General features: G+C 37.6%; 1 protein-coding gene across 2 annotated transcripts in view; it reads left to right on the forward strand.

Moving 5' to 3' along the window:
* LOC126299018 (uncharacterized) overlaps positions 1 to 25,375 on the forward strand; it is a 632,090-nt gene that overhangs the window by 511,611 nt on the left and 95,104 nt on the right. For both annotated transcript variants that reach the window (XM_049990655.1, XM_049990654.1), the window contains exons 5-6: positions 11,203 to 11,323; positions 21,814 to 21,960. In XM_049990655.1, the coding sequence (XP_049846612.1) occupies positions 11,203 to 11,323; positions 21,814 to 21,960 (268 nt within the window). The remainder of the gene's footprint in view (positions 1 to 11,202; positions 11,324 to 21,813; positions 21,961 to 25,375) is intronic.

Here is a 25,375-nt window from a genome sequence, read left to right on the forward strand (position 1 = left end):
AACATTGGCACTGGGTGAGCTGGAAGAAACAGGGTCTGGCTGAAGGTTTCATGGTGATGTGGGCTTTGAAATTAGTGGCCCACAGAAACAATGTGGAAAATTCAGACTATAAAGAGTTGAGTTGTGAATAAGGTACATGATCAGAGATGAGATCAATTTCACTGGAAACAGTAAACCCAAAAAGTTTAAAGGCACCCAAACCAAAAAAATTGTTGGTGTGGGCATTGTTTACCACCAGGAAAGATGGCAGACGAACCACTAATTTGTATGACTGGGACCTAAAACTACCTAACATTGGAATGCTTTGTTTATTGTAAATGATTAACGTACGTGGCAGTGGCATTAAAGGGGGAGAACCTAAGTCCATGTACATTTGCAAGTTGAGTGTGATACAACAGAACCAGTGTTGACTTGCATGTGCATGGCCTTCTGAATTCTTGACATCAATTAAAAGCTTACCGGCTTCATTGGATATTGCCGATACACAACTGACATTCATGACAGCATCTGCAATAGGCTGTTGGAATTTTGTGTTGCAAATAGGAGCAATGTGGACTGTTTTGCTGTACTGTGGCAAAAGACCCACTGCTTAGGACAAGCCGGCCTATCATGAGTGACAAAACATGACAGATAAGAGGGAATCATGGACCACTTGAGTTGTTGCTCATTACCAGGCTTGCTGTGCTGCTGTTGTGGCCATGGCTGCAAGGAGTTGGGCCAGCCTTTATGATGTTTTGCCCACACACAGACTGCTGCCACCATATTTCCCCTTGTGAACCGTTGGACAAATGGCAGGGGTAAGTGAGTTGAAATTCTGCAATCTCACACCACGATTCAATTTGAGCACTCACAGCCCTTGAAGCCTCAAATGATTGTGCAATAGTCAGAACATTGGAGAAGGAGGGTTTTTCACATTGAAGGGCCCACTCACGAACCATACAATCAGGGCCCAACCAAATGACAAACCATTTGGTCGGCACACAGCTGCTTATGTACATCAGTGACAAAGTAGCAATGACGGCTTAAATCGTGGAGATCAGCTGCCCAAGTCTTATTGGAATGTTCTGGTTTATTGTGACACCTACAGTACTCAACTCAAACAACAATATTGTGTCTCCGTTTACAGTAGTATTTTGAAAGAAAGTCACATGTTATCAAAAGAGAGTGAAGATGGATGCTACAGGAGGGATAGTTGGCTAAAGAGTTGACACATCTGAGGCAATGACCAAGATGAAAAAAAGCAAGGCATAAGGTAACATCAGTCAACCCACACACAGGAAAATGTTGGCACAACCATTTTTCGTAGGCTTCCCGTTTTTCAACAGATTCATCGTAAGTCAGAAACGGCAGGAAATACACAACCAGTGTAGCGGCAGGTAAAACAGAAGATGCAAGTGACAATGTAGGAGGTGATGTAGACTTAGACAGCCCCAGACTGCCCAAAACAGAGGCAAGCATTTGCAATATCTGGGTTTTATTGTGTTGCACTGTGGAAAACGCCTTCTGCTGTTGACTGAGATGCACCAATGCCATAGTAAGAATCCCTTACTGATCAACCAACTGGCATAAAAACTCATCACTAGCACTATCAGACATCATAAATGCAATGGAGTATCAAATAGAGATTGAAAAATGTGGAGAGAACATTTCCATCCTCATTGCCACATGTAACTTTGACACACAACACAACCAAGAAGTTAGTACAACTTTATTAGATTGTGGCATGTATGCCAATCACCATAACATACAACTAAAACAATAAGATAAGGTAAACATATGCAAGCAGTAATAATGTGACCACTGACCACGAGCACGGAGCGGCAGGGTTTTAATAGGCTCCCACCTGGGGTGGGCTCTATTGGATGTTCACACTATTGCTTTTCATATTGCATTCTCACGGATGATAACGTACTGCTAATGTGCGTGGCTTTCAAGTGTTCTTGCATTACTTTAATTGGTCTTTGCATCTGCTGTTTGAATCAAAGACATTTGTAAAATAACTGAACTGACAAGGAATATAGTTTTAGAGATCATATTTTTATAGTTTCAATTCTGTGATATTACACAGACGAATAATTTTCTAGATTTGTGATGGACCAGTCTATAAGCATTAGGATTAGAATTCAAAAGTGTTTCAAGGTGGCCAATGTAAATGTCAAAAAATTTCTTTATTTCACACAAGCCAACATTTCAGAAAAAGTAATTTTTTACACACTACACACATATTCATTTAACCCTGAAGTGGGTCACTGTTTTTCATAACATGGGCAAGCACTTGGTGCTGTTTGTAAACATACAAGGGCTGGAACTTTAATAGTTTATTTATTTACAGCTTGTACAAAATACATACATGTTCCAAAGTTATACTGACCTTCAAAGTAGTCACCAGCTTTGTGTATAAACCATTGTCAGTGATGTGGAAGTCATAGGATAGTCTTAGCAATGCCAGTTGTGTTGACAGTTCAAGCGGACCTGTCTATTGCCTGAAGAATTTGTAGCAGTTCTGAAGCGAATGCATTCTCCTTCAGTTTGGAAATCAAGTTAAGTCAGGGGAGTGCAGTAGGTGGTTGATGCAGTAGGTGGTATAGCACTTAGCAGCCACATCAGTCAACCAAATCAGTAACAGTTTGCACTGTACGTGCTTGATCATTGTCCTGCAAAATGATGGTCAGGTCCTGCAGAAAGCATCATCACTTCTATCTCTATGCTGTTCATTTTTGGAACACAACCTACAACCAGCTTAGAGACAGAAGTGATGACACTTTCTGCAGGACCTGACCATCATTTTGCAGGACAATGCTCAAGCACATACAGCGCAAGCTGTTACTGATCTGTTTGACTGATGGCGTTGCTATGTGCTATACCACCCACTGCACTCCCCTGACTTAAGCCCTCATAAGTTCAACTCGATTTCTAAACTGAAGAAAACACTTCACGGCATTCACTTCAGAACGGCTACAAATTCATTGGGAAATACACCATGCTGCTTGAACTGTCAACACAACTAGCACTGCTAGGAGTATCCTGCAACTTCCACATTGCTGGTAACGAATTACACAGTGCTGGTGACTACTTTGAAGGTCAGAAAAACTTTGAAACACATATCTGTTTTGTATGAGCTGTAAATAAATACTTGTAAATTATAGATTGCAGTCATCAGTTGCCATTTTTAAATTTTATTTAATTTACAAGTCAATATAACAGCTGCTGAGTGCAACAGCTTTCTGAATGGAAGGTAACCTGATGTAAATAAATAGTTGCCACTATTAAAATTCCAACCCTCTTATAAAGTGTAGCTGTATTTATGTCACCAATGTCAACATGCATGAGCAAAATCACAGTCAAATCTTATTTAATTTAATAACATTAAAATAAATTTACATTATATGAGCTAGCACTGTTTAATTAAACAATAATAAAATAAAGTTTCACAGTGTCACTCTTTTGTTACATGCGAGTGTCACTCTAAGAAATGACCTTCTTGGAGCATTAAACACCACAGTAACTTCACATCCCAGCCAACTGCTTATTCAGTTACTAATTAACTTGTAGACAACTGCCTCTTTATGGGCTTGTTATTACATGGATTGTAAACTTTTTCTTGCATAGCTTGCTATGTAATTCATGTTACTGCTGCACACTTGGATGGGAGACAACACAACTTATCACCACATTAGTTGATGCACTAATGAAGGAATAGGTATGGGCCCCAACTGTGAAGCGATAATGGAATGGTAATTTTTTTTTTTTGTGCACTTTATACATAGGTATGCCTGGCCTGCTCAAGGGTTAACGTAAATGTTCTTTGTTCTTTATTAGGTTTCTGAACCTTGGGTACTTATTACTTCCTCCCTCTTTTTATTTTCTGCAATTTTCTTTCTGATACTTCTTTCTTAAATATAGGCACTTTGTGTTTTTCTGTGTCACGTAAACATTTCTCTTCCCTGCCATCTATTTTCACTTTTATATTTTGGTAGCCTAGCTCATCACCTACATCTTTTCCCTCCCCCTTTAAAAAAATAAATCATTTTCAGTTCCTTTAAAATTTATATATTCCATAATGTTACTTAAAAACCATCTTGATTGCAATGTGATGTAGCATGTGAAAATTGCTGGATTTGGACGGGTTACTCCTGTAACTGAAATATCAGATCTGAAGATGGTTCTGAATGAACCGAAACCGGTCATATGAATAAAAATAATTGATATCAAGACGGTTTTTAAGTAACATTATAAAATCACTGATTGCTGTTATCCCATAAGACATTATGTCCATTTTTGCAAAATTATATCTTCCAATTAATCCTTTTCAAGAAATTCTTCACTTTCAGTTTTAAATAGATTAAGAGCATCCACTCATGACCCTTCTTTTTATCATCTTGTTCTACCATGGGCTATACACAAAACAAACTACTTATAGTTCTCCATTTTTATTCAGTCAGTTTTTCAGATCTTTCCACCAGTTTGGATGAGAGATTTTTCTGATTTTAGCAATTATTTCCCAAAATTTTTAATTACTGCTGTTTTTCTTATGAGCATCCGACGTTAATCTTAAAAAATTTTCTCCTTTCCTCTCTAATTTCCTCCAGTCTCTCTTCCCAATCCTTAAATGACTAAAGGCTGACCAGCATTAGCAGGCAACATCTGTTTCTCTGAAACATTTTCCCTAGTAACCTCATTTCCTTCTATACCACTACACAAAACTCCATCACCACTGAACTTGCATTACATCATCTACATTTATTTCAACATAAGCTTGATCCTCCATTTCAACATCACTTTCCTCACTATTAGCAAACTTATCTCTATTTGCTTCATCATAATCACTCTCAGTATACCTATTCACACCTCCTTCCCCTCACCTTCCCTCCATCTCATTAACATCATATTCTCAGGTCGTGGCTGCCTGTTACTAGTATTCATATAGTCACCTACTTTCTCTTCATATAATCTCCCCAGATTATAACTATTACACTCATTATCTTCCTTCTTTATACTCTTTACTTCACGTTCTGCCCAATTGCAAAACTCAGGTAGAATCCCAACACACATTTCTGTATCTTTTATGTTCAAATTTACTTTCTGAACGATTATTAACTTTCATGGTGTCCCATAGTTTTATCAAACTCTAATTTGTTCACATGGTAAGTATACTGGCTGTTCGGTTCCCATCTGTTGACATTGAATTTCCCTCTTCCATTCCAGTTAACATTGGAGGTGCTATAGTTATTTATTCCGTTCCCCCCAAAACTGTGGACCTGAATTGAGGTGGCCTTGAGTTTTCTCTGTTATCTTGCCTCCAATTTGGATGTATTCCATGTACTTCATCCCAACTTCTACTCCTGTTGTCACCATTTCTACCCCACTGCCTGTCTCTTACATTCCCATTATAGTCACTTGCCCCACTGTTCTGATTTCCAAATATGTGGCTCCCATTATCTCACGTCCCATAGTTTTCCCTATTAAAACCAGATTCAATCCCCAAACATAATTATGTTCTTGGTTAAAGTTCTGTCCAGTATTTCTATCCAGAGACATTGTCCCATATATCAACATATTTAAAAAATAAGTCAGGAGAATCACATGACCCATGAAGTTGCTCCAGCTGTAACCTTTGAGGTAATCTCCTCTTAACTGCACCAGTCTTTGTCATTTCATCAAAGGCATTGTCTACATGAACTAATTTCCTTAATTGATTCCAACATAAATCTTGCATAGAGCCATTTCTTTCTCTGTGAATATGACCATTCAAAAATTCTCACTGAATTCTAGCCTGTTCTGAGTCTGACCAGAATTTAGTTAAGATTTTTTTTTCAAAATCTTGAAATAATGTCCACTGACCAAAGTTAAATTTTGTCCATGACAATGCATCTCTTTCAAGAAACTTTTTGACAACTTTAATTTTTAAATTGTATTGCATACCAGACACATTGTTGTCTTTACAATGTTGTAGAAAGTCAACAGGGTGCAAATTGTCATTAGGACAATTTTTAACTGGTAAGTTGGACCATATAATGCCACCGTTTACACACACATTTTTGGTAACAAAATGTTCTTTGACCTCTATTAACTTTTTATCCAATACATATAAATCATGGTTTATGTTCCTGTTACATTTTCTATCTTTTTATTTAATTTAGATAATTGTATTGCATCCCATCAAGGGATCACAAATTTAGCGTTGGAGAGTAGCGTGGAGGGTAAAAATCATAGAGTGAGACCAAGAGATGAATACACTAAGCAGATTCAGAAGGATATAGGTTGCAGTATGTACTGGGAGATAAAGGAGCTTGCACAGGATAGATTAGCATGTAGAGCTGCATCAAACCAGTCTCAGGACTGAAGACCACAACAACAACATAGATAATTGTCTCACTGTTTCAGTATTTGAATGACTAAATTTATCTTCTACAGTTTTCTGTATCATCTGTAGCTATTCAATAGTCTTAGTCTGATTATTATCTTGAATTAATGAATTTCTAATGCTATTAATCAATTTTCAATAGCGTCTACTCTTGCAGCCATATATTTTAAACTAGCCTCCATCTCTTTTTTAAAGTCTATAATTTGGTTAGTATTTGTTTTAATTGAAGATTCTATTTTCCTCATTCTTGATCTTAAAATTCACTGTTTGACTTCACTGAAGATTCCAAGTCCTCTTTTAAAGGGCCTTTATTTAAATTCCTTGATGATTCAGATTTGCTAACTTTGAACCCAATTCTCCCATTTTTTTCTAACACAGATCTCAACAATTCATTCGATTCTTATCTTTTATCCACCTATACATCACTTGAATCATCAAAAATATTGTGCCTTGCATCTACCACCACTCCTTCTGCACCGTTTTTCCCTTTGATGTTAGCACTCATATTGGTCATTTTAGAAAAACTTCACCCCAGAGTGTTACAATTGTAATAATTCTTGAATACTGAGCTTGTAATTATTGCTTCTGTATCCTTGTGCAAAGATCATGAGATTTATTTCAATTGCTTTTATTTACTTGTGGCTTGTGCACGTATAAAGTTCTTTTGCAGCTTTCAAATCCAAATCAAGTGTTCCTACAGTATCCAGATTCCATGTTTCTTCATAGCATATTGCTTACAAAACATTCATCAGCGAAGTGTGGTTTTCTGTGGCACTTCTCTGTAATGCAAAAACTATTAATACTTCAGCCAAAGCAGCACATAATCCCAGTGGCAGCTCCTACTTATGATGCTATTCCCTTGCTTTTGCAATAAAAAATTTGTGTTTATAATTCACACTGACATTACATAAAAATATTTACTGTTTACCAAGCGAAGGATATTCAAGTGCAAGAAAGGTGACATCGAACAATTTTTAAAAAACTCATTCAGTCTTCTAAGAAGGTGTCAGCGTCCAGAGACGTTCAGATGTTGTGTAATGCCACATTCGAGGTCCAGGGTATTAAATGGCATGGCACAGAGTTAATAGTTATGCTGTCAGAAATTGTGGTTTATTTATCATGCCACTTGAAAGTTAACACACTGTTTCACATTTCCACATGAAAATCTCAACACATAAAACACAGAACTCTTTTCATTGTCAATCTCCTGCAAACACTGCAAAGAGCTTTACAGATGTGAACTTAGTCCACATCAAAAACAGTCTGACACAGTATCTGTGAACAATAATATATAAGCTCTTTTATCTTGAGGCTTGTAGAACTTTCAATAAGTCAATACTGTATCAGTGCGGTTTCAGTTTTTAGATTATTCATCAAATTTAGTTTAGTGAACGTTTCTTGAGAACAGTTAGTTTAGTTAGTTAGTGGCACATGTATTTATGTGAAGATTTTTAGTGATAACAGCTGGTAAGGAAGATTAAAACATTTGCAATATCAGAACTGGAACCTTTTTGTTACCCATATGTTACAACATCAATTACGTATTGGCCGAATAAATATGCAATTATAAATGGTGACATAAATTTTATCTGCAGTTTAAATAATCTGTTAAAATTATTAGCAGGTAATTTAGTTTTGTTTGAACAGGATATGCTGATGAATTTTGTAAAATTAATCTTCAAAAGGCATCTCTGCATAAAGTGAATATATCAATGGATAAACAAAAAATATATTTATTGTAAAATTTATGCTCAAGAATTAGAAACATTTGTTAACATTCACAGTAATAAATAAAAGAAACAAGGCCAAATCTGGCTATAATTTAGGTGTTATCACATATTTCATTAGCTGAGAAAACTCTGTCAGACCCTGTTTTATTACAATACCCATCTGATTTACCTTTCTTCAGCAGTTCAGTGGCATTTTTTTGTACTTTTACTGGAAGTACTGCTGCTTTCATGGTTACCTACTGTTTATGGTAGCTGCTCTGTCTCCTCCAATATTTTGGATAAATTGTGGTAGAAGTTGCACATGTGCTGATGTATTTCTTCATTATGTCACCTTTATTTTTCTTTCTAACAGTGTGGCACAACTCTATTTCACTCTTACTGATTTGAATTTTTGCTTTATTTTTCCTTAATAGCATACCTTTTGTCTCATTGCTTAACTTTCCACTAAGCTTAGTGTTTTCCTTTGTTGCAGCTATTTTCATCATAGCTCACATCAGCATGTTCAGTTGCACCACATGACTTGTCTGACAATCTTTCTTGAACTATTTTGTGAGGCTACTAACTTTTCTTACTCAGATAATAAATATTCAAAATTATTTTCCTCTCCTTGATCATTTTTTGCCTATCTAGTACACACACAACCCATGGTCATTTCTAGTGTTAAAGTCATTTAAAATGGAAACATATTTTTGATAGTCAGTGAGCTTATGGTCTGTTTCATAGTTAGAGCTACTTTTTAGTATGGTGTTTCTTAATGAAAGAGTTCACAGTGTACACATTAACTTCTTCAGGTTAAGGTCCACTCTGGCATTTAGATCTCCATTTATAAACCTGAAGTGGCAGTCAGTTCTTTTATCATGCAGGTTCTTTATATCCTTGTATAAGTGTTCTGTCTCTTTGTCTGAGTAACTAGAGATAAGAGTAAACAAATGTGCCATTTGGATCTCATATCACACCAGTTGTGCTACTCTGCTTGAAGTTCCTAGTATAGTCCAAATCTTTGCTGCAGTGATCTGGTTGATAAGAATGTCAGTCCTTAAATGTGGTTCAGTAGGTAAGTAGGTAAATGTCAGATTACAAATCAGAAGTCCATGGTTCAACCCTCATTTCTACCAAGCAATGACAGACGAATCTATCAACATGACAAACGCTCACCTACATTCACTGCAAAGTACTGAATGAGACTTCCAGTAACATAGTATCCTACTAAATGCATAATGACTCAGTGCTCTTCCCTGTTTATATTCATGGACTTGGAATTATAGATTTTGGCTTACAATGACTTTCACGTCATCTTGATTTTTCATTCACTTTCTGAAACACTACACCAGTTTAAATATCACTAATGTCAGTCAGGGTTCAACTGTAGCCCTTCTGCACTGAACAGCGGCTTTTGCATTTTTGCCACTACCAACAGTGACCACCAGCTACAAAGTTTTGCTTCTCCAGTTGCTGATCATATTGTGTCCTACAACACTTGATCCAGTCACCTAATGTGACCACTGCCTGTCTTAGATGTCAGTGTGCAGTAACCATTTACACATTTACACTCGGCAGGTGGCAGCACTAGCAGTGGAGAGTACATGAAATGTGTCAGGGGATGTGGAAAACTGTGCAGCCACTGCTGTAACATGGAAACGGAGTTATTTATCTGACGCCCAAAAGGCATGATCATTGGCTTTCAGGCAAAGGATGGAAGTATTTACAAAACAGCTAAGTTTCTAAACTGTTCATGTACTGCTGTTGTTAAGTTATACTGTACATTGCAAAATGGCACTATACAAAACCAGCACTGAGGCAACTGGTGGTGCACCACGGACCTTAGATGACAGGGTGAGCAACAGCTGTGGAGATGTGTACAGGAGAATAGATGTGCAACTATTGAGCAACTGACTACCTAGATGAACCAAGCGGCTACCAACAGCGTCTCCTCAATGGGTCTCCACAGCAGGCAGCTGTTTAAAGACACCCTTGCTAACTGCTGTTCATTGGAGTCAATGACTGTAATTGGCACACTAATACCACAAGAGGATGTCCACTGAGTGGCAATGGGTAGCCTTTTCAAATGAATCATATTATATGCTCCATTGGACTGATGGCCAAGCCATGTATGGCGCGAAATGTCTGAAAGAAAACATCTTGCAACAATCGTCAAAAGGATCCAGGCTGGAGGAGGGAGCATTATGATGTGGGGAATGTTTTTGTGGCATTCCCTGGGTGATCTTGTCATTCTTGAAGGTACAATGGATCAACACAAGTTGCAACTATCCTTGGGGCCATGTCCACCCCTACAAGCAGTTTGTTTTCTTTAGCATGATGGAATCTATCAGTAGGAAAATGAAACATGTCACACAGCTTGCAGTGTGAGAGTATGGTTCAAAGAGCACCAGGATGAGTTTATGATACTCCCCTGGCCACTAGACTCCCCAAATTTAAACCCAGCCAAGCATCTATGGAACCACCTTGATCAGCTGTTCACAGCATGGATTGTCAAAAGCTAGCACAGCTGGCTGAGGCACTGGAGTTGGCATGGCTCCACATCCCTGTTGGTACCAGCATGTCTTTCAGCAGTCTGTGGCACAAAATCTGGTTATTCATGCTTTTGACAGGTGCAATATTAAAACAAATCTTTGAGTTGAGAACTGCTTTCCCACCAGGTTCTCATGAGTGAAAGAGCACATTTTTTGAGCTTAGATGAGGCAAACATCTAAAAAATGTACCTATCAAAAATGACACATTTCAGATCCAAAACATTTGCCTAGCCTATTTGAAACAATAAGTCCTCCTTTCACTTATAACATAAAAGTTATTGACACTATTTTAGAGTAGTAACTTTGAGTAGTAATCTCTCAACATGCATTTTGTCAGGGGTTTCCTCAGAAATGGTGCAGAATGTATTACAACCATTTTTGTTTTAAACTTCAATATTGCATCACATGGTGAAGAGCTTTGAACAAATATCTGGACATTCTATATACACTGATATGCTGTCCAAAGTATTTTATGATTTCATGAAAAAATTGTATTAACAGTAGCATTATTCAATTTTCAAAAACTTCCAGAATGTATAGAATTAAGTCTAAACCTGGATTCTTTTCACAATTTCAGAGTACCTTCAACAAGCAGCATGCATTCAGTCAACAATCACGAGAGAAGGACACTGTTCTCCTCATTATAAGCGTCTGTTAGATCAGGTTATGGGAGAAAATGAACCAGGGCATCTGTGCTGGTAAGTTGTGAACACACATGTTTTGGTTTCACTCCTATTATGTTTGCTGATCTCTGGTGCTGCTCTTTCTAGAAGAAGAAACATGCAGAATATTCTAAGAAGCATATAAATAATATCTAAAATTCTTCAGAAAAAATTATGTAAAATTGTTTATTCATTAAATGGCACAGTGCATGACTCTGGTTAGAGTACCACCTTTCAGTTTTGTTGAAGTTCCAATTTCATGGCATGCATCTAAAAAGATAGGAGGACACAGACGTTTGGGAGCAATGTGGGTAACACAAAGCAAATCTCTCAAACACATAAAAACATAGTTATTGGTCAAAATATTCTGGATGTATAGATACTGCTAAATTATTTCCTTAATGTAATTTCATCTGCACCATCATTGTTAATGTTAACATAATTCATTAAAAATATATTAATAATACTCCCATGTTCAGAAAAAAACAAAACACATTGCACAACTAGAGGTGTGACACTGATATTCACAGGACATGTACAATAGTATGTTCTGCAGAAATGATAAGCATTTCAGTCAGCTTGGTTCAGCATGTGTCCTGCTGCTTAGTAGGTACAGGGTCCACCATGGGTCCTGATAACTTGTCCCATGCATGATGAAATTGATGCATATAAGGTGCTAATAGCATCCTGTGGTATAGCCCACTAGGCTGAATTCAGCTGCTTCCAAAGTTCCACTGTGGTGGTTGGCACCGTGTCACAGGGCTGCACCCATCATTTCACCATGTTCCACACATTTGTGACTGGCAACAAGTCTGTGATCTGGCAGGCCAGGGCAAAAGACTGACATCCTGTGACACCAAGAAGGTGTGTGTTCATGCAGCAACATGTGGTAGTGCATTGTCTTGGTGAAAAATGGCATCTGGGGTGTTGTGCAGAGAGGATATGGCTACACATCACACTGGTCACAGCGCCCTGGACATGTACCAACTGTGATTTGTGGCTGTACCCAGTAGCACCCCACACCATAAGGCCTTGAGTTAGTGCTGTATGTATTTTGCGAATGCAGTCACTGTGATGCCATTCCCCCTGTCTGTGGTGAACCAAAATTCGGCCATCATTCTCAAACAAACAGAACCTGGATTCACCTGATAACAGTATCTGATGCCATTTCTGGCCCCAGTGATCTTGTTCCATACATGTTTCTGCACATTCATCAAAGGTAAGTGGAGAGGTAGACAATGTGCATGTAACCCATGCCATAATAAACAGTGATGGATTGCCACTCCTGATAGCAAATGATTTGTTACACTCTTCCACAGTTGTACCAGAGCTGAAGAGGAGACAGATTTGTCCTGCAATTCCACTTGGATGAGGTCTGTCTTCTCAGAAGAGGGGAGGGCGGGGGGGGGGGGGGGGGGGGGGGTCTGGGTAGTGTGACCTGACCCATCTCATCCTGTTCTGCAGCGTTCCATGAACCATTGTGAACACATGGTTGCACTGCCAAAACAATTCATCCCACATGAGCAGCAGTTTCCTGGATGGATGCATCACATTTTCTCATGCCAATAATGTGCCCTCTTTCACACTTACTGATTGATGGTATGGTTCACGCATACATCTACAAGGCATCATGCGCATCTGCTTAAGTCACACTGATCCATTACTTTCAGTTTATAGTGACAATGAGAGCTGCTAGTACATTTCACTGGTAGGTGGCATTGCGCCACGATATCAATGTTGGAATTCAATCCACAGGTGACCTGGTTCAAGTGCTAATCATTTCTGCAGAACATACTGATGTACATGTCCTGTGAATGGAATGTCCTATCTCTAGTTGTTCAAGGTGTTCTGTTTTTTTTTTCTGAACATGAGTGTATTATCCATACATTGAAAACTACTTTACCTTCAATTCCATTAATAGCTTCAGATCCTAAGAGTTATTAATTTACCAACATTTTATATCTTCTCTTAAACCAAAAATAGCATAAACCACTTGAATTAAAGCTCCAAAGTGCTAGGCTCATTAGTAGTATTTTAGACAATTCTGCTTCGAAAAATGTGTTACCCACTTCATTATTATTTGTGTTCATAATGAAATACTACAACAGTTCCTACATGCAAACACATTAAGCAAAAGATCCCCTTCACACTTTCTGGCAGATTAAAGCTCTGTGCTGGATTAGGACTCAAGCCCGGAACCTCACCTTTTATGGACAATGTTCTTACTGACTAAGTTAGCCAGTCATAGCTCACAGTGTGCCCCCACAACTTCACTTCTGTCAGTATCTCTCACCTATTTATCAAACTCACTGACATTTTACAGCATAACTTGTGGGACCAGCACTGTTGGAAGGAAGGATATTGTGGTGAAATGGCTTAGTCATCATGCAGGGGATTGTTACAAGAATGAATATTTCATTATGTAGCATATACCATTTTGAAAATTCCTGGCAGATTAAAACCGTGTCCCAGTCCAATCAGATTCCATCTTTGGGCTATACAAGGCCACCACAGCAAGAATTTTGACAGTCAGTTGTTCCTGACAGCATCAATGGTGGAAATAATTGAAAGCTCATGGTTTTACCCTGAACTGTCATGACAAGAAGTCTGACAACGTTTTATACAACATTTTTAATCTGTCAGTAAGATTCAGAATAGAGCACACTCTGCTGCAGATTGAAATACCCATTTTAAAAGACCCTGTTATCATGAGAATTGCTAGTAATCCATTTATATCTTAAAGCTACATATTTCAATAACATGTATCATAATAAAATATGAAAATTTAACATGCTACTTGAAAATTCTGGGTGGAATACGTACAGTGAGATGAGTCAAGATAACTAATCATCATGTAGTAGAAGCATTGAGTGGCAGATAGGCATGTAAACAAGGATGGAAATGTATATAAAGGGCAGTCAAATGAAAATGAGAAATATGGAAAAAAAGTAAGTAAACATTTTATTATTTCATATGTAATCAACATAACTGTTAATACATTTATCTCATTGTGAGACAATATGGTCATTGCCTCCATGGAAAAATGTTTGCAGTTGCCTCCAGGACCATGATTGCACTAAGATGTGCACCTCTTAGCCCAAAGCAGATCAACAGCCGTTAATGTTTCCTTCAGGGCTCCAAAAACACATAAATCATATGGGTGTAGATTGGCACTGTTTGGAGGATGTGTAAAGGATTTCCAGCAAAACTTCTGCAGTGTAGTCGAAACAACCTTGGCAACATGTGGACTCTGCAACAGAATTATGGCATCTGTCAAAATTCCTAAGTGTTTAGACTTGATGCTCACTTCAGTTCTTACAAAGTGTTCACATGACCAAACTGCATCAGAACATGCCTTCCTGAGGAGAAATTTTTCATCACTATAATAAATCCAGATTACAAAACTAAATTGATAAGAAGCACATAGAATAAAGAGAGAGCAAAATTCTTTGTACTACAGCACATGTAAATAATATTCCGATTATGAGATTTTGGATCTAAGCAGTAATGTCTTCCTGGTACAATATTTCCTCTAGGTGTGTTGTTACTATCATCAGGTGTTATCTAATATATAATATAATATATAGAAGTGCCAAGTATTTAACTTCCTACCTCATACTCCTTCAAAATTATTGGTTCAATGCTTATGTTAAAATCCCATCTTTAGACCATTTCTTCTTACTGGCAACAAGTTACAGATTTTGTGTGTGCAGTGTGTTCTCGTTCAAGGCCTCAGATAATAATGTTTATCATTATCAGACTGACCTCTGTGGCTAGTGCCTGGTGTCAAAACTATCATTCTGTCTTCAGTTTCTCCCACATACACTCCAGTTGTTCAGATTTTGCATATTGTACACATCATCAGCTGTTGCTGTGAGGTAATATCACGCAATTGTGGTCATATGCATAAAAGTTACATTTAATGACTGTAATCCTGTTTTTTAATCAGTTTATTCCTCTTCTTCCATGCATTGTCCTATTTTTCACACCAAAATGTGCTTCAGTTAGAGTTTCTACGAACTATTGTCATGTATACTGTCGCTGCAGTGGTAGATTGTTATTGGTTAATTGCTTCTGTTTTTTTGCTGTTGGTTGCTTTGTTTGGAATATGTATGTATGAAATAGGCCATAGTAAGTTTCAATACTATCATATTAACTGTTGTATTCACCCAATATACATAAATTAAGTATTAAAGATGACATCCTTTACCAGAGTACAGATTAGTAGGCTGCTTTTCAAGGATTTCCTTGCAGGGTGGGGGAGTGACTATGTACATAAAAAACAGTATTCCATTTGAGTCCACAGACATATCACGGCACTGTACTGAACAGATATTTTAATGTTGTGCAGGGGCCGTTGAACTTAGTGAAACTTAGCCTCTAATTGTTGTTGTTTATAGGTCCACCAACGCTGCCTTCAAAGCATTTCTGCTCAAGCTAGAGAGGGTTCTGATTCACTTGTTGGAAGTGCTAGAAATTGGTTATAAGTGGTGACTTCAGTATAAGTTTTGTATATGATGGTGCAAGAAAAAGGATGTTGGTAGATTTCCTAAATTCATATGATCTGATGCAGATTGTGTTTTTTCCAAGTAGGGTGCAGGGGAACAGTAGCACAACCATGACAAAACCTTTATTCATTTCATTACAAGATGGCACTCTGTTAGTGAAGGGCTGAATGGCCTTTCAGACCAGGATGCACAAATTTTAACACTAAAAGGCTTTTGTACTCAAACAAATGTCACATATAATTACAAACTATGTAGGAAAGTTAATCCAACACTGATAGAGTGTTTTTTAAACCTTGTCAAGGAACAAGAGTGGCAGGATGTTTATAGTGCCGATAACGTAGATGATAAATATAGTGCTTTCCTAACACATTTCTCATACTCTTTGAGAGTTGCTTTCCTCTAGAACATTCTAAACGGGGTACTAGCAGTAATAGGCAGCCTGGGTGGCTGACTAGTGGGATAAGGATATGATGCAGAACAAAGCGAGAATTATATCAAAATATTAGAAGTAGTCACAATCAAGCTACAGTAGCCCATTACAAACAGTACTGTAATGTCCTCAAAAGTTATTAGGAAGACAAAGAGTATGTGGCATGCAAATAGGATAGCTAATTCACAGGATAAAATTAAAACCATATGGTCTGTTGTGAAGGAGTGTCTGGTCAGCAGCAGAAGATTGATGATATAAAGTCAGTTCATAGTAAAAATATTTATGTTACTGATAAATCAGATATATGTACAGTAATTAACAATCATTTTCTGAGTATTGCTGGCAAATTAAATAAAGACTTAGTTTCTACAGGAAATCATATAACTTTTTTGGCAAATGCCTTTCTGAGATTTATGTCTGAAATACTTCTCTGTGATACAGACAAGGGGGAGATTGAGTCAATAATTAAATCAGTGAAGACTAAGGACTCTCATGGAGATGATGGAGTGCCTAGCAGAATATTGAAGTACTGTGCTGTGCATGTTAGCCCTGTACTTAGCCATATTTATAATTTTTCCTTTAGAAATGATCAGTTTCCTGAACGAGTAAAGTACCCAGTAGTACAGCCGCTTTATAAAAAGAGAGAAAGGGATAATGTAGATAATTTTAGACCTATTTCTATGCCAACAGTGTTTGCTAAAGTTAATGAAAAGGCTGTGTATGAAAGGATAATTGATCATTTTACATCACAGGATTTGCTATCAAATGTACAGTCTCGCTTTAGAAGTCATTTAGCAACTGAAAATGCTATGTTCTCTTTTCTCTGTGAGGTACTGGATGGGTTGAACAAAACGTTTCAAATGCTAGGCATATTTTTTTGATTTAACTAAGGCATTTGATTGTGTTGATCACAAAATATTGCTCCAAAAGTTGGACTATTATGGAATATGGTGAGTAGCTCACAATTGGTTCACCTCTCACTTTACCAACAGACAGCAAAAGGTCATTATTCACAATGTTGACAATGGTTGTGGTGTGGAGTGTCAGTGGGGTACAGTCAAGTAGGGGGGGGGGGCAGGGTGCCCTAAGCATCAGTGTTGCAGCCATTCCTGTTCGTTATTTAAATAAATGGTATGCCTTCAAGTATTACTGGTGACTCTCAAATATTTCTGTTTGCTGGTGACACTAGCATGGTAGCAAAGGATATTGTGTGCAACATTGGCTCAATTTCATGACCTAAGTTCATGGCTTGTAGAAAATAAACTAATGCTAAATCACAGTAAGGCTTAGTTTTTACAGTTTCTAACACACAATTCAACAAAACCTGGCATTTTAATTTCACAGAATGGGCATATGATTGGTGAAACTGAGCAGTTCAAATTTCTAGGTGTTCAGATATATAGTAAACTGTCATGGAAAGCTCACGTTCAGGATCTTGTTCAAAGACTTCATGCTGCCATTTTTACTATTCGAACGGTATCTGAACTGAAAGATCTTTCGACATGAAATTTAGTCTATTTTGTGTTTTTCATTCGCTAATGTCATATGATATTATATTTTGAGGTAACTCTTCCCATTCTAAAAGGATATTTTTGGCTCAGAAATGGGTGGTTCAAGCAGTAAGTGGTGTAAGTTTATGAATCTCTTGTTGAACCCAGTTCATGAGTCTGGGTATTTTTTACTTTTATGTTGTAATTTCATGTACTGACACATTCCATGACCTTGGAGATTTCCTCTTCAATTTTGTCCTGTGGAACTTCACATGTAAATAAATAAATAAATAAAAAGACATGTTTCTGTTATGCAAAGGTAGGCTGGAATATGAATTACAGCATCTGTATAAAAACTACACTGCCCAGACTGACAAAGTCCTCTGACCACAAACATTAATACTGAAGGAGAACAGGAGAGATAAAAGGTTGTCCTTGTCCATCACAAAAGTTAGCAGTATTCTAAAAAACTATTAAATTGAATATATGTCTTACTGACTGATAGCTGAATATCCTTTGTGGCCAGTTCTAAGAAAGATTTAGTTTCACAGAAGCTAAGGATTTATAGTAATTCACTTCAGTGTAAATTTTAATAAAGTTTCCAAATAATGGAAGCATTGAAGGGATGATAGATGAATCATAATTCACACTTGTGAGTGATATAATCTTATGAGTAACTCATTCATTGTGTCATTACGGTAGGCAGAATGTGGTAATGTATGACATGTTGCTACAGTGTCAGAGCACAAATGAGACATCATCAGGCAGTTGCAACACTGAGGAAGACTGATACGTTATAGTAAAAGTGGAATATTTATGTGCAGGGTGATACACTTAACATTTTCAAATGAAATAACTTTTGACTCAATAAAGATATTTGTAATCTCTTTCCACCAAGACAGAGAGTGGCCGCGGACTCAAACAACAAAGATCACCACATTTTAACAACTTCATTAATCATTAAGATACAGACATTATCCCAAGTTTTTTAATTAAAGTATGGTGTTTTTTGCACCACAATAGTATTTAGCATCTCTCTATCCATATATACACTCCTGGAAATTGAAATAAGAACACCGTGAATTCATTGTCCCAGGAAAGGGGAAACTTTATTGACACATTCCTGGGGTCAGATACATCACATGATCACACTGACAGAACCACAGGCACATAGACACAGGCAACAGAGCATGCACAATATCGGCACTAGTACAGTGTATATCCACCTTTCGCACCAATGCAGGCTGCTATTCTCCCATGGAGACGATCGTAGAGATGCTGGATGTAGTCCTGTGGAACGGCTTGCCATTCCATTTCCACCTGGCGCCTCAGCTGGAGCAGCGTTCGTGCTGGACGTGCAGACTGCATGAGACGACGCTTCATCCAGTCCCAAACATGCTCAATGGGGGACAGATCCGGAGATCTTGCTGGCCAGGGTAGTTGACTTACACCTTCTAGAGCACGTTGGGTGGCACGGGATACATGCGGACGTGCATTGTCCTGTTGGAACAGCAAGTTCCCTTGCCGGTCTAGGAATGGTAGAACGATGGGTTCGATGACGGTTTGGATGTACGGTGCACTATTCAGTGTCCCCTCGACGATCAACAGAGGTGTACGGCCAGTGTAGGAGATCGCTCCCCACACCATGATGCCGGGTGTTGGCCCTGTGTGCCTCGGTCGTATGCAGTCCTGATTGTGGCGCTCACCTGCACGGCGCCAAACACGCATACGACCATCATTGGCACCAAGGCAGAAGCGACTCTCATGGCTGAAGACGACACGTCTCCATTCGTCCCTCCATTCACGCCTGTCGGGACACCACTGGAGGCGGGCTGCACGATGTTGGGGCGTGAGCGGAAGACGGCCTAACGGTGTGCGGGACCGTAGCCCAGCTTCATGGAGACGGTTGTGAATGGTCCTCGCCGATACCCCAGAAGCAACAATGTTCCTAATTTGCTGGGAAGTGGCGGTGCGGTCCCCTACGGCACTGCGTAGGATCCTACGGTCTTGGCGTGCATCCGTGCGTCGCTGCGGTCCGGTCCCAGGTCGACGGGCACGTGCACCTTCCGCCGACCACTGGCGACAACATCGATGTACTGTGGAGACCTCACGCCCCACGTGTTGAGCAATTCGGCGGTACGTCCACCCGGCCTCCCGCATGCCCACTATACGCCCTCGCTCAAAGTCCGTCAACTGCACATCCGGTTCACGTCCACGCTGTCGCGGCATGCTACCAGTGTTAAAGACTGCGATGGAGCTCCGTATGCCACGGCAAACTGGCTGACACTGACGGCGGCGGTGCACAAATGCTGCCTAGCTAGCGCCATTCAACGGCCAACACCGCGGTTCCTGGTGTGTCCGCTGTGCCGTGCGTGTGATCATTGCTTGTACAGCCCTCTCGCAGTGTCCGGAGCAAGTATGGTGGGTCTGACACACCAGTGTCAATGTGTTCTTTTTGCCATTTCCAGAAGTGTATATCATGGGGAGCCCCTCCCATAATGAACTTTGCTACTGGGTACACATCTAGTTGGTGCTTGGTCAATTGTTCTTCTAAACTTGAGCCACAGTTCCTCAACATGTTCTTTCCCAAATCTAACATCCAAAGTTCCTCCTTGAAATATGACACATGTTTAGCTTTCAAAAGATGTGGCAAAATGTAAGAAATATACGAGTAAAGGATATTCTCACTGAACAGTGGAACTACTGAGTTGTCGGCATACATACACACACAAAAAAATGAAAACCTTGCTGGCTTTCAGAATAAATCTCCTTTGGTCATTTACCTCACAGTTTGGAGGGAGATGTAGGTACACAGGTTAGGAATGTGGGAGGGAAGGGTGGCAGATGCATAGGCTAGGTATTTGACACACAGGCTCTGGAGCAGGTGAGGTGTGGCATATGATGAAGATCAGGTGGAGGCAATGCATGGTTTGGGAGAAGGTTACATGTTCTTGAATAGCAGGCACAGGTTTGAAGGAACACTATGGCAATCCTCCCTTGTGGTGGTCAGATGCTGTCAAATGGAAACTTGACAATGAATATGTCTGCCCTCAAGTTCCCATGCTGTCCAATGTTAGACAACAGTTACATCTGAATGCCCCACAAATTTGGATATTGCATGATTTGACAACCTGGCCAAATGAAAATCCTCCATAAGATCCCTTTAAAACAGCACAAAGTGCTGATAACACTGTCACACATGAATATGTGGCATCTCTATGTATTTCCACTGATTACTGAACATCTGACACTAAACATGAACAACACAAATATATTCCGGTGACCATTCTATCTTTTACAGTGAATTTCAGTTCTGAACATTTACATACCCAGTAATGGTGTGCATGTGTACAATGTAAAATTGATGCCTGACCACATCTTCTGAGTGCTTTAATTTTTTTATAATGCAGCGTGTATAACTTTCTGCAGTTAGGAAAAAAAAATTTATTAAGAAATTACCAAGTGGGATGAGGTGGATGAAAATTATTAATTTCAGAATGGCAATATAAACCTGGCTGCAAGATACAACTTTCTACACTGTTGATGCATTTGTAAAAAGTAATGTAAATGATCTATTAATTCAAATTGAAACAAACAGCTTCTGTCCCTGTTATTCTTTAGAGTATGTATATGGCAACTGTAGATAATATAATTTAATGTGGCTCATGTACCATAAGCTTAACTGAAAAGTGTTACACCACATATGTATGTGGATGATGCCTCATGCAGATTGAAAGCTGTCTATGGGCTAAAAAATAAACTAACAAATTTATAGAATATTTAATTATTTAAAGCAAAGCATATTAGCCCTTTGTTCCTATATTTTTCTATATTATAGTTACATATGATATTTGTTTCATAAAAGATAATATTTACAATGCGGACATGAATATCTTATATGATTTGATTTTTTCCCTGAAGATAACTAAATATTTGTTCTGTAAATCTATAATGCATTACAGCCCTTAACATTTTACATCAGTTTACTAGTATATTTGTTTTAGTGTATCTTATTTGTTGAAAATTTATGGATATTTCACAAAATACAAACATCAGTGAGTTCAGAAACATAATCTAATGCATTTTTGTTCCTTTCAGTTTCCACAATCAGTTTCGTGAATGTGTTCTGAGTGAAACAAAACGTAATTGTGGATCAGCAGCTGACCCAGAGTCTGCTGTAGAATTCTCTCAACAAATATTAGATAAGGCTCTGAACTTCTTGCATGTTCAGTGTAGCAAATACCCGTAAGTAATTGTAATTTGAATAGTATGTAATGATAATTGGAAATACTTGTCCTTAAAGGAAATACTTGCCCTTAAAGGAAATAAATTCACTAGACTGTAGCCATATTAAAAGATTTTTAACTTTCTGGTAGGCCTAGCTATTGGTTTGATCAGTTTTCCATCCAGACTGGAATGTCTGTATTCTCACTTCCATTATAAATACTACAGCTGTGGAAAAGCATGCATGACATTTATTTGGTTCAATGAAACATGGTAACACAAACTTGTCTATCCTTATTTATAGAGCAACCAAGTCATCATCAAAATCATATAGCACATCAAGTTCAAAAGTGATGCTAAACAGAAGGTTTTTTTTTTTAAAAAAAAAAAAGAACTGAATTAGAACAATTAATGGGAAAATCATGTATGTACAAGATACTAAAAGCATAACTACCAGTATCTCTAGTTATGTAAAATAAAATCATATAATATATATACAAAAATGTAATTGAGGCTATAGTAAAAAAGGTCATTCATTCAATATTTGTAATAAAACTGGAGTAACACACTCAAAGAAAAAAATATGATGCCCTTCACAATCATACAACATTGTTATTAACAAAGAGAAGAGAGGCAAAGAAAGGTGGAGCAACCATTGTGGTGCCATATCTAATCATAAGCAGAATTCAGTGCATATAAAGTCCATCAAGTTCATCAAGCATGGTGAGAACTGGACTATGACACTGAATCTTGCAATCCAAATGTACATGGGAAATTATAGTGTGAAATATGGCTTTAGGTTACCAGCAGATGAGAAACTCATTAGGATAAAGATGTTATATGTAATTGTTCAAGATACTATGATAAGTTTTAATTCTTTAGACATATTATCAACCAGAAACTTTGTAGTATATCAACTGATCAGGTAGCTTAGTCCATAATGTATCTCATCTGTGAATTTGAGATTCTGGATTTGATCATGTAGTTTTCTTCACTGATTGTAAATGCAGATTAATGGAACTACATGATATTTACATCTAACTGAAAGGAAACTGTTTCTAAAACATTTGCCTATTAACTCTGTGTGCTTTTCTGAAAGTTGTAGATCACAAGCATCCCCTACACAATTCATACTTTTATAAAGATTTTTATTGGAACACTATTTTGTGTACAAAAGAGTATACTAAATCTCATTAAGGTTTAAGCACACTTTTATACTCAACAATGTAAATTTGATGACGTGTCAGAATGGATGGGTGGTGCCTCAGAAGTCTTCATCTTCTACTAAAGTCCATTTGTTGATTGTTGCCAGCTTTGGGTAATTTTTAACTAACTTTACACAGCATCATGGATTATTACTGTCCCAATTTGATGGTGATCAGCTTTTGAATAGTAAGCATCATGCTTAAAACACATCACTAAGCTACACAAACTTATAGGATTCTAACAAAATTTAAAAAGGGGCAATAATATATTGTCAATACTCATTAAATGTTCTATATACTATTATCATGACAATTTACTCACTGATGGAATGACAAAATAATTTTTTATTATGAATTCTGGATGCAGACAGATTGGCTGGTTTTGTGCACAATCCCTGTTTAAAGATGTGTATAATACTGCTAAATTACCTAAACATTAGGTTCTACTTCTTGTCATGGAATTTTTGAGACAGAGTTTTATCCCTGAGATTCAGAAAAGCACACCAAGAAATTTTTGGAAACTCAAATATTCCGGATAAAATATTTCATTAACTAACATTCTGTTTTACTAAAATTATACATTTTTGGAAACAAAAAATTAGACACATTAAATGAATTTGCAGTTGTGAATAAGGACAACCATCAGCTGTAGAACAGAATGACGAGAGTGAAAATTTGTGCTGGACCAGGGCTCGAACCCGGATTTCCCGCTTATCGCTTGGCTATCCATGCATGACTCATGGCCAGACCCCAACTTCCAAAGTCATCAACCATGCATCTATGACCTGTACTCATACATCCATTATATTCCCTTACAGGTCAGACACTGTACTTGCAAGTCGCTTCCCAGTATTGCAAGTAAATATGATATTGCAGTGCCTGCATTATTCTGATTATGATGCAAAGTTCCTACAATATCGTAGAAAAATTAGAGCTACCAGGCAATAACATTGCATTTTTAAAAGGATCTCACTCTAAGATTTGAATATTCTCAAATACTTACCATAATAACAGTTTTACACAGGTAGAACTTTGTAACTACACAGTTTTAGAATATTCAAGACATTAGCCAGAGGAAAGAAACTGATAGCTTTCAAATAAGGTATGTAAATTATAGAACAAATAATTATTAGCCAGTCAAGTTTGCAAGTGCACATGGGTTTCTTGATTCCTAAATTTGGTATATTTCTTTAAATAAGAATTTTTTACATGAACCATTTACTCTGTTATGGGCTACCTGTTATCTATATACTGAATAATAAGATTTTTAAAATTACAGCTTGGAATAAGAGTTTGGATATTTCACTATGCATAGTGGCCTATGTATACTTCTTTTGGAACAGAGAGCAGAAAAAAATAATTTATTTCTGTTAGGAATGGTATTATAGCAAGCAGAGCTAAGTTATCTTACTATGATTCAATGTCTTCTCCTTGATAAAGTCATTTAACTGATAATCTGTGTCAACAGCATTTTTATGTAAATCACTGATGTTGCTGAGAGATGAAGTACTGTATAAAGTGCTTATCCACTATAATCAGGGTATTTTCATTTCTAAATGTTACAGCTAAATATTAACCATAGGATGTCATTTTTTCATTCTTTTACCTATTATCCATTAGTATCGTAGAACACACTTTTTTTCACTAAATAAAACATGAGGCAGTATTGTTCAACTTGCTTCAGAGCCAGGGCAGTGAAGCCTCTCTGTATTCTAATCTCTTTTACTGTTTCTCACCATAGATGTGAACATAGAAAGCTTGTACACAAATTACAAATATGGATCCATATTTTAACACACTTATTTTGTAGATCAGCATTGAATATTCAGGCTCTGATTCTTTTTTAGTAACTTCAGCACAAAGTAATACTTTTTCATCTATGTCATAGTGTCATGCTTCAGCTGAACAATTACCATTCCTAGTCTGAAACATGATGTATAGTTACTATCAAACTTTTTTGATATCACACTCATGTGTCTATAGTCTGAGTCATGCTCCTGTGAGAATTTCTCATATACCAAACTTGAGATTATCACACAATGTCATAAAACAGCACATAATTGTGGTGAACTATGCTAATTATGGAATATAATTTATAGGATATTTGATAAAACTGTAAATAAATTGTTGTTTTATTTTCACTATTTGGTATCTAGGTAGAGATTTAGGTATTAATCTCTCCATCGGTATATTCAGAAAATCACAGTTTATTGCACTGTGTTTCTGTAATT

This window comes from Schistocerca gregaria, chromosome X, assembly GCF_023897955.1.
Source record: "Schistocerca gregaria isolate iqSchGreg1 chromosome X, iqSchGreg1.2, whole genome shotgun sequence".
NCBI lineage: Eukaryota > Metazoa > Arthropoda > Insecta > Orthoptera > Acrididae > Schistocerca > Schistocerca gregaria.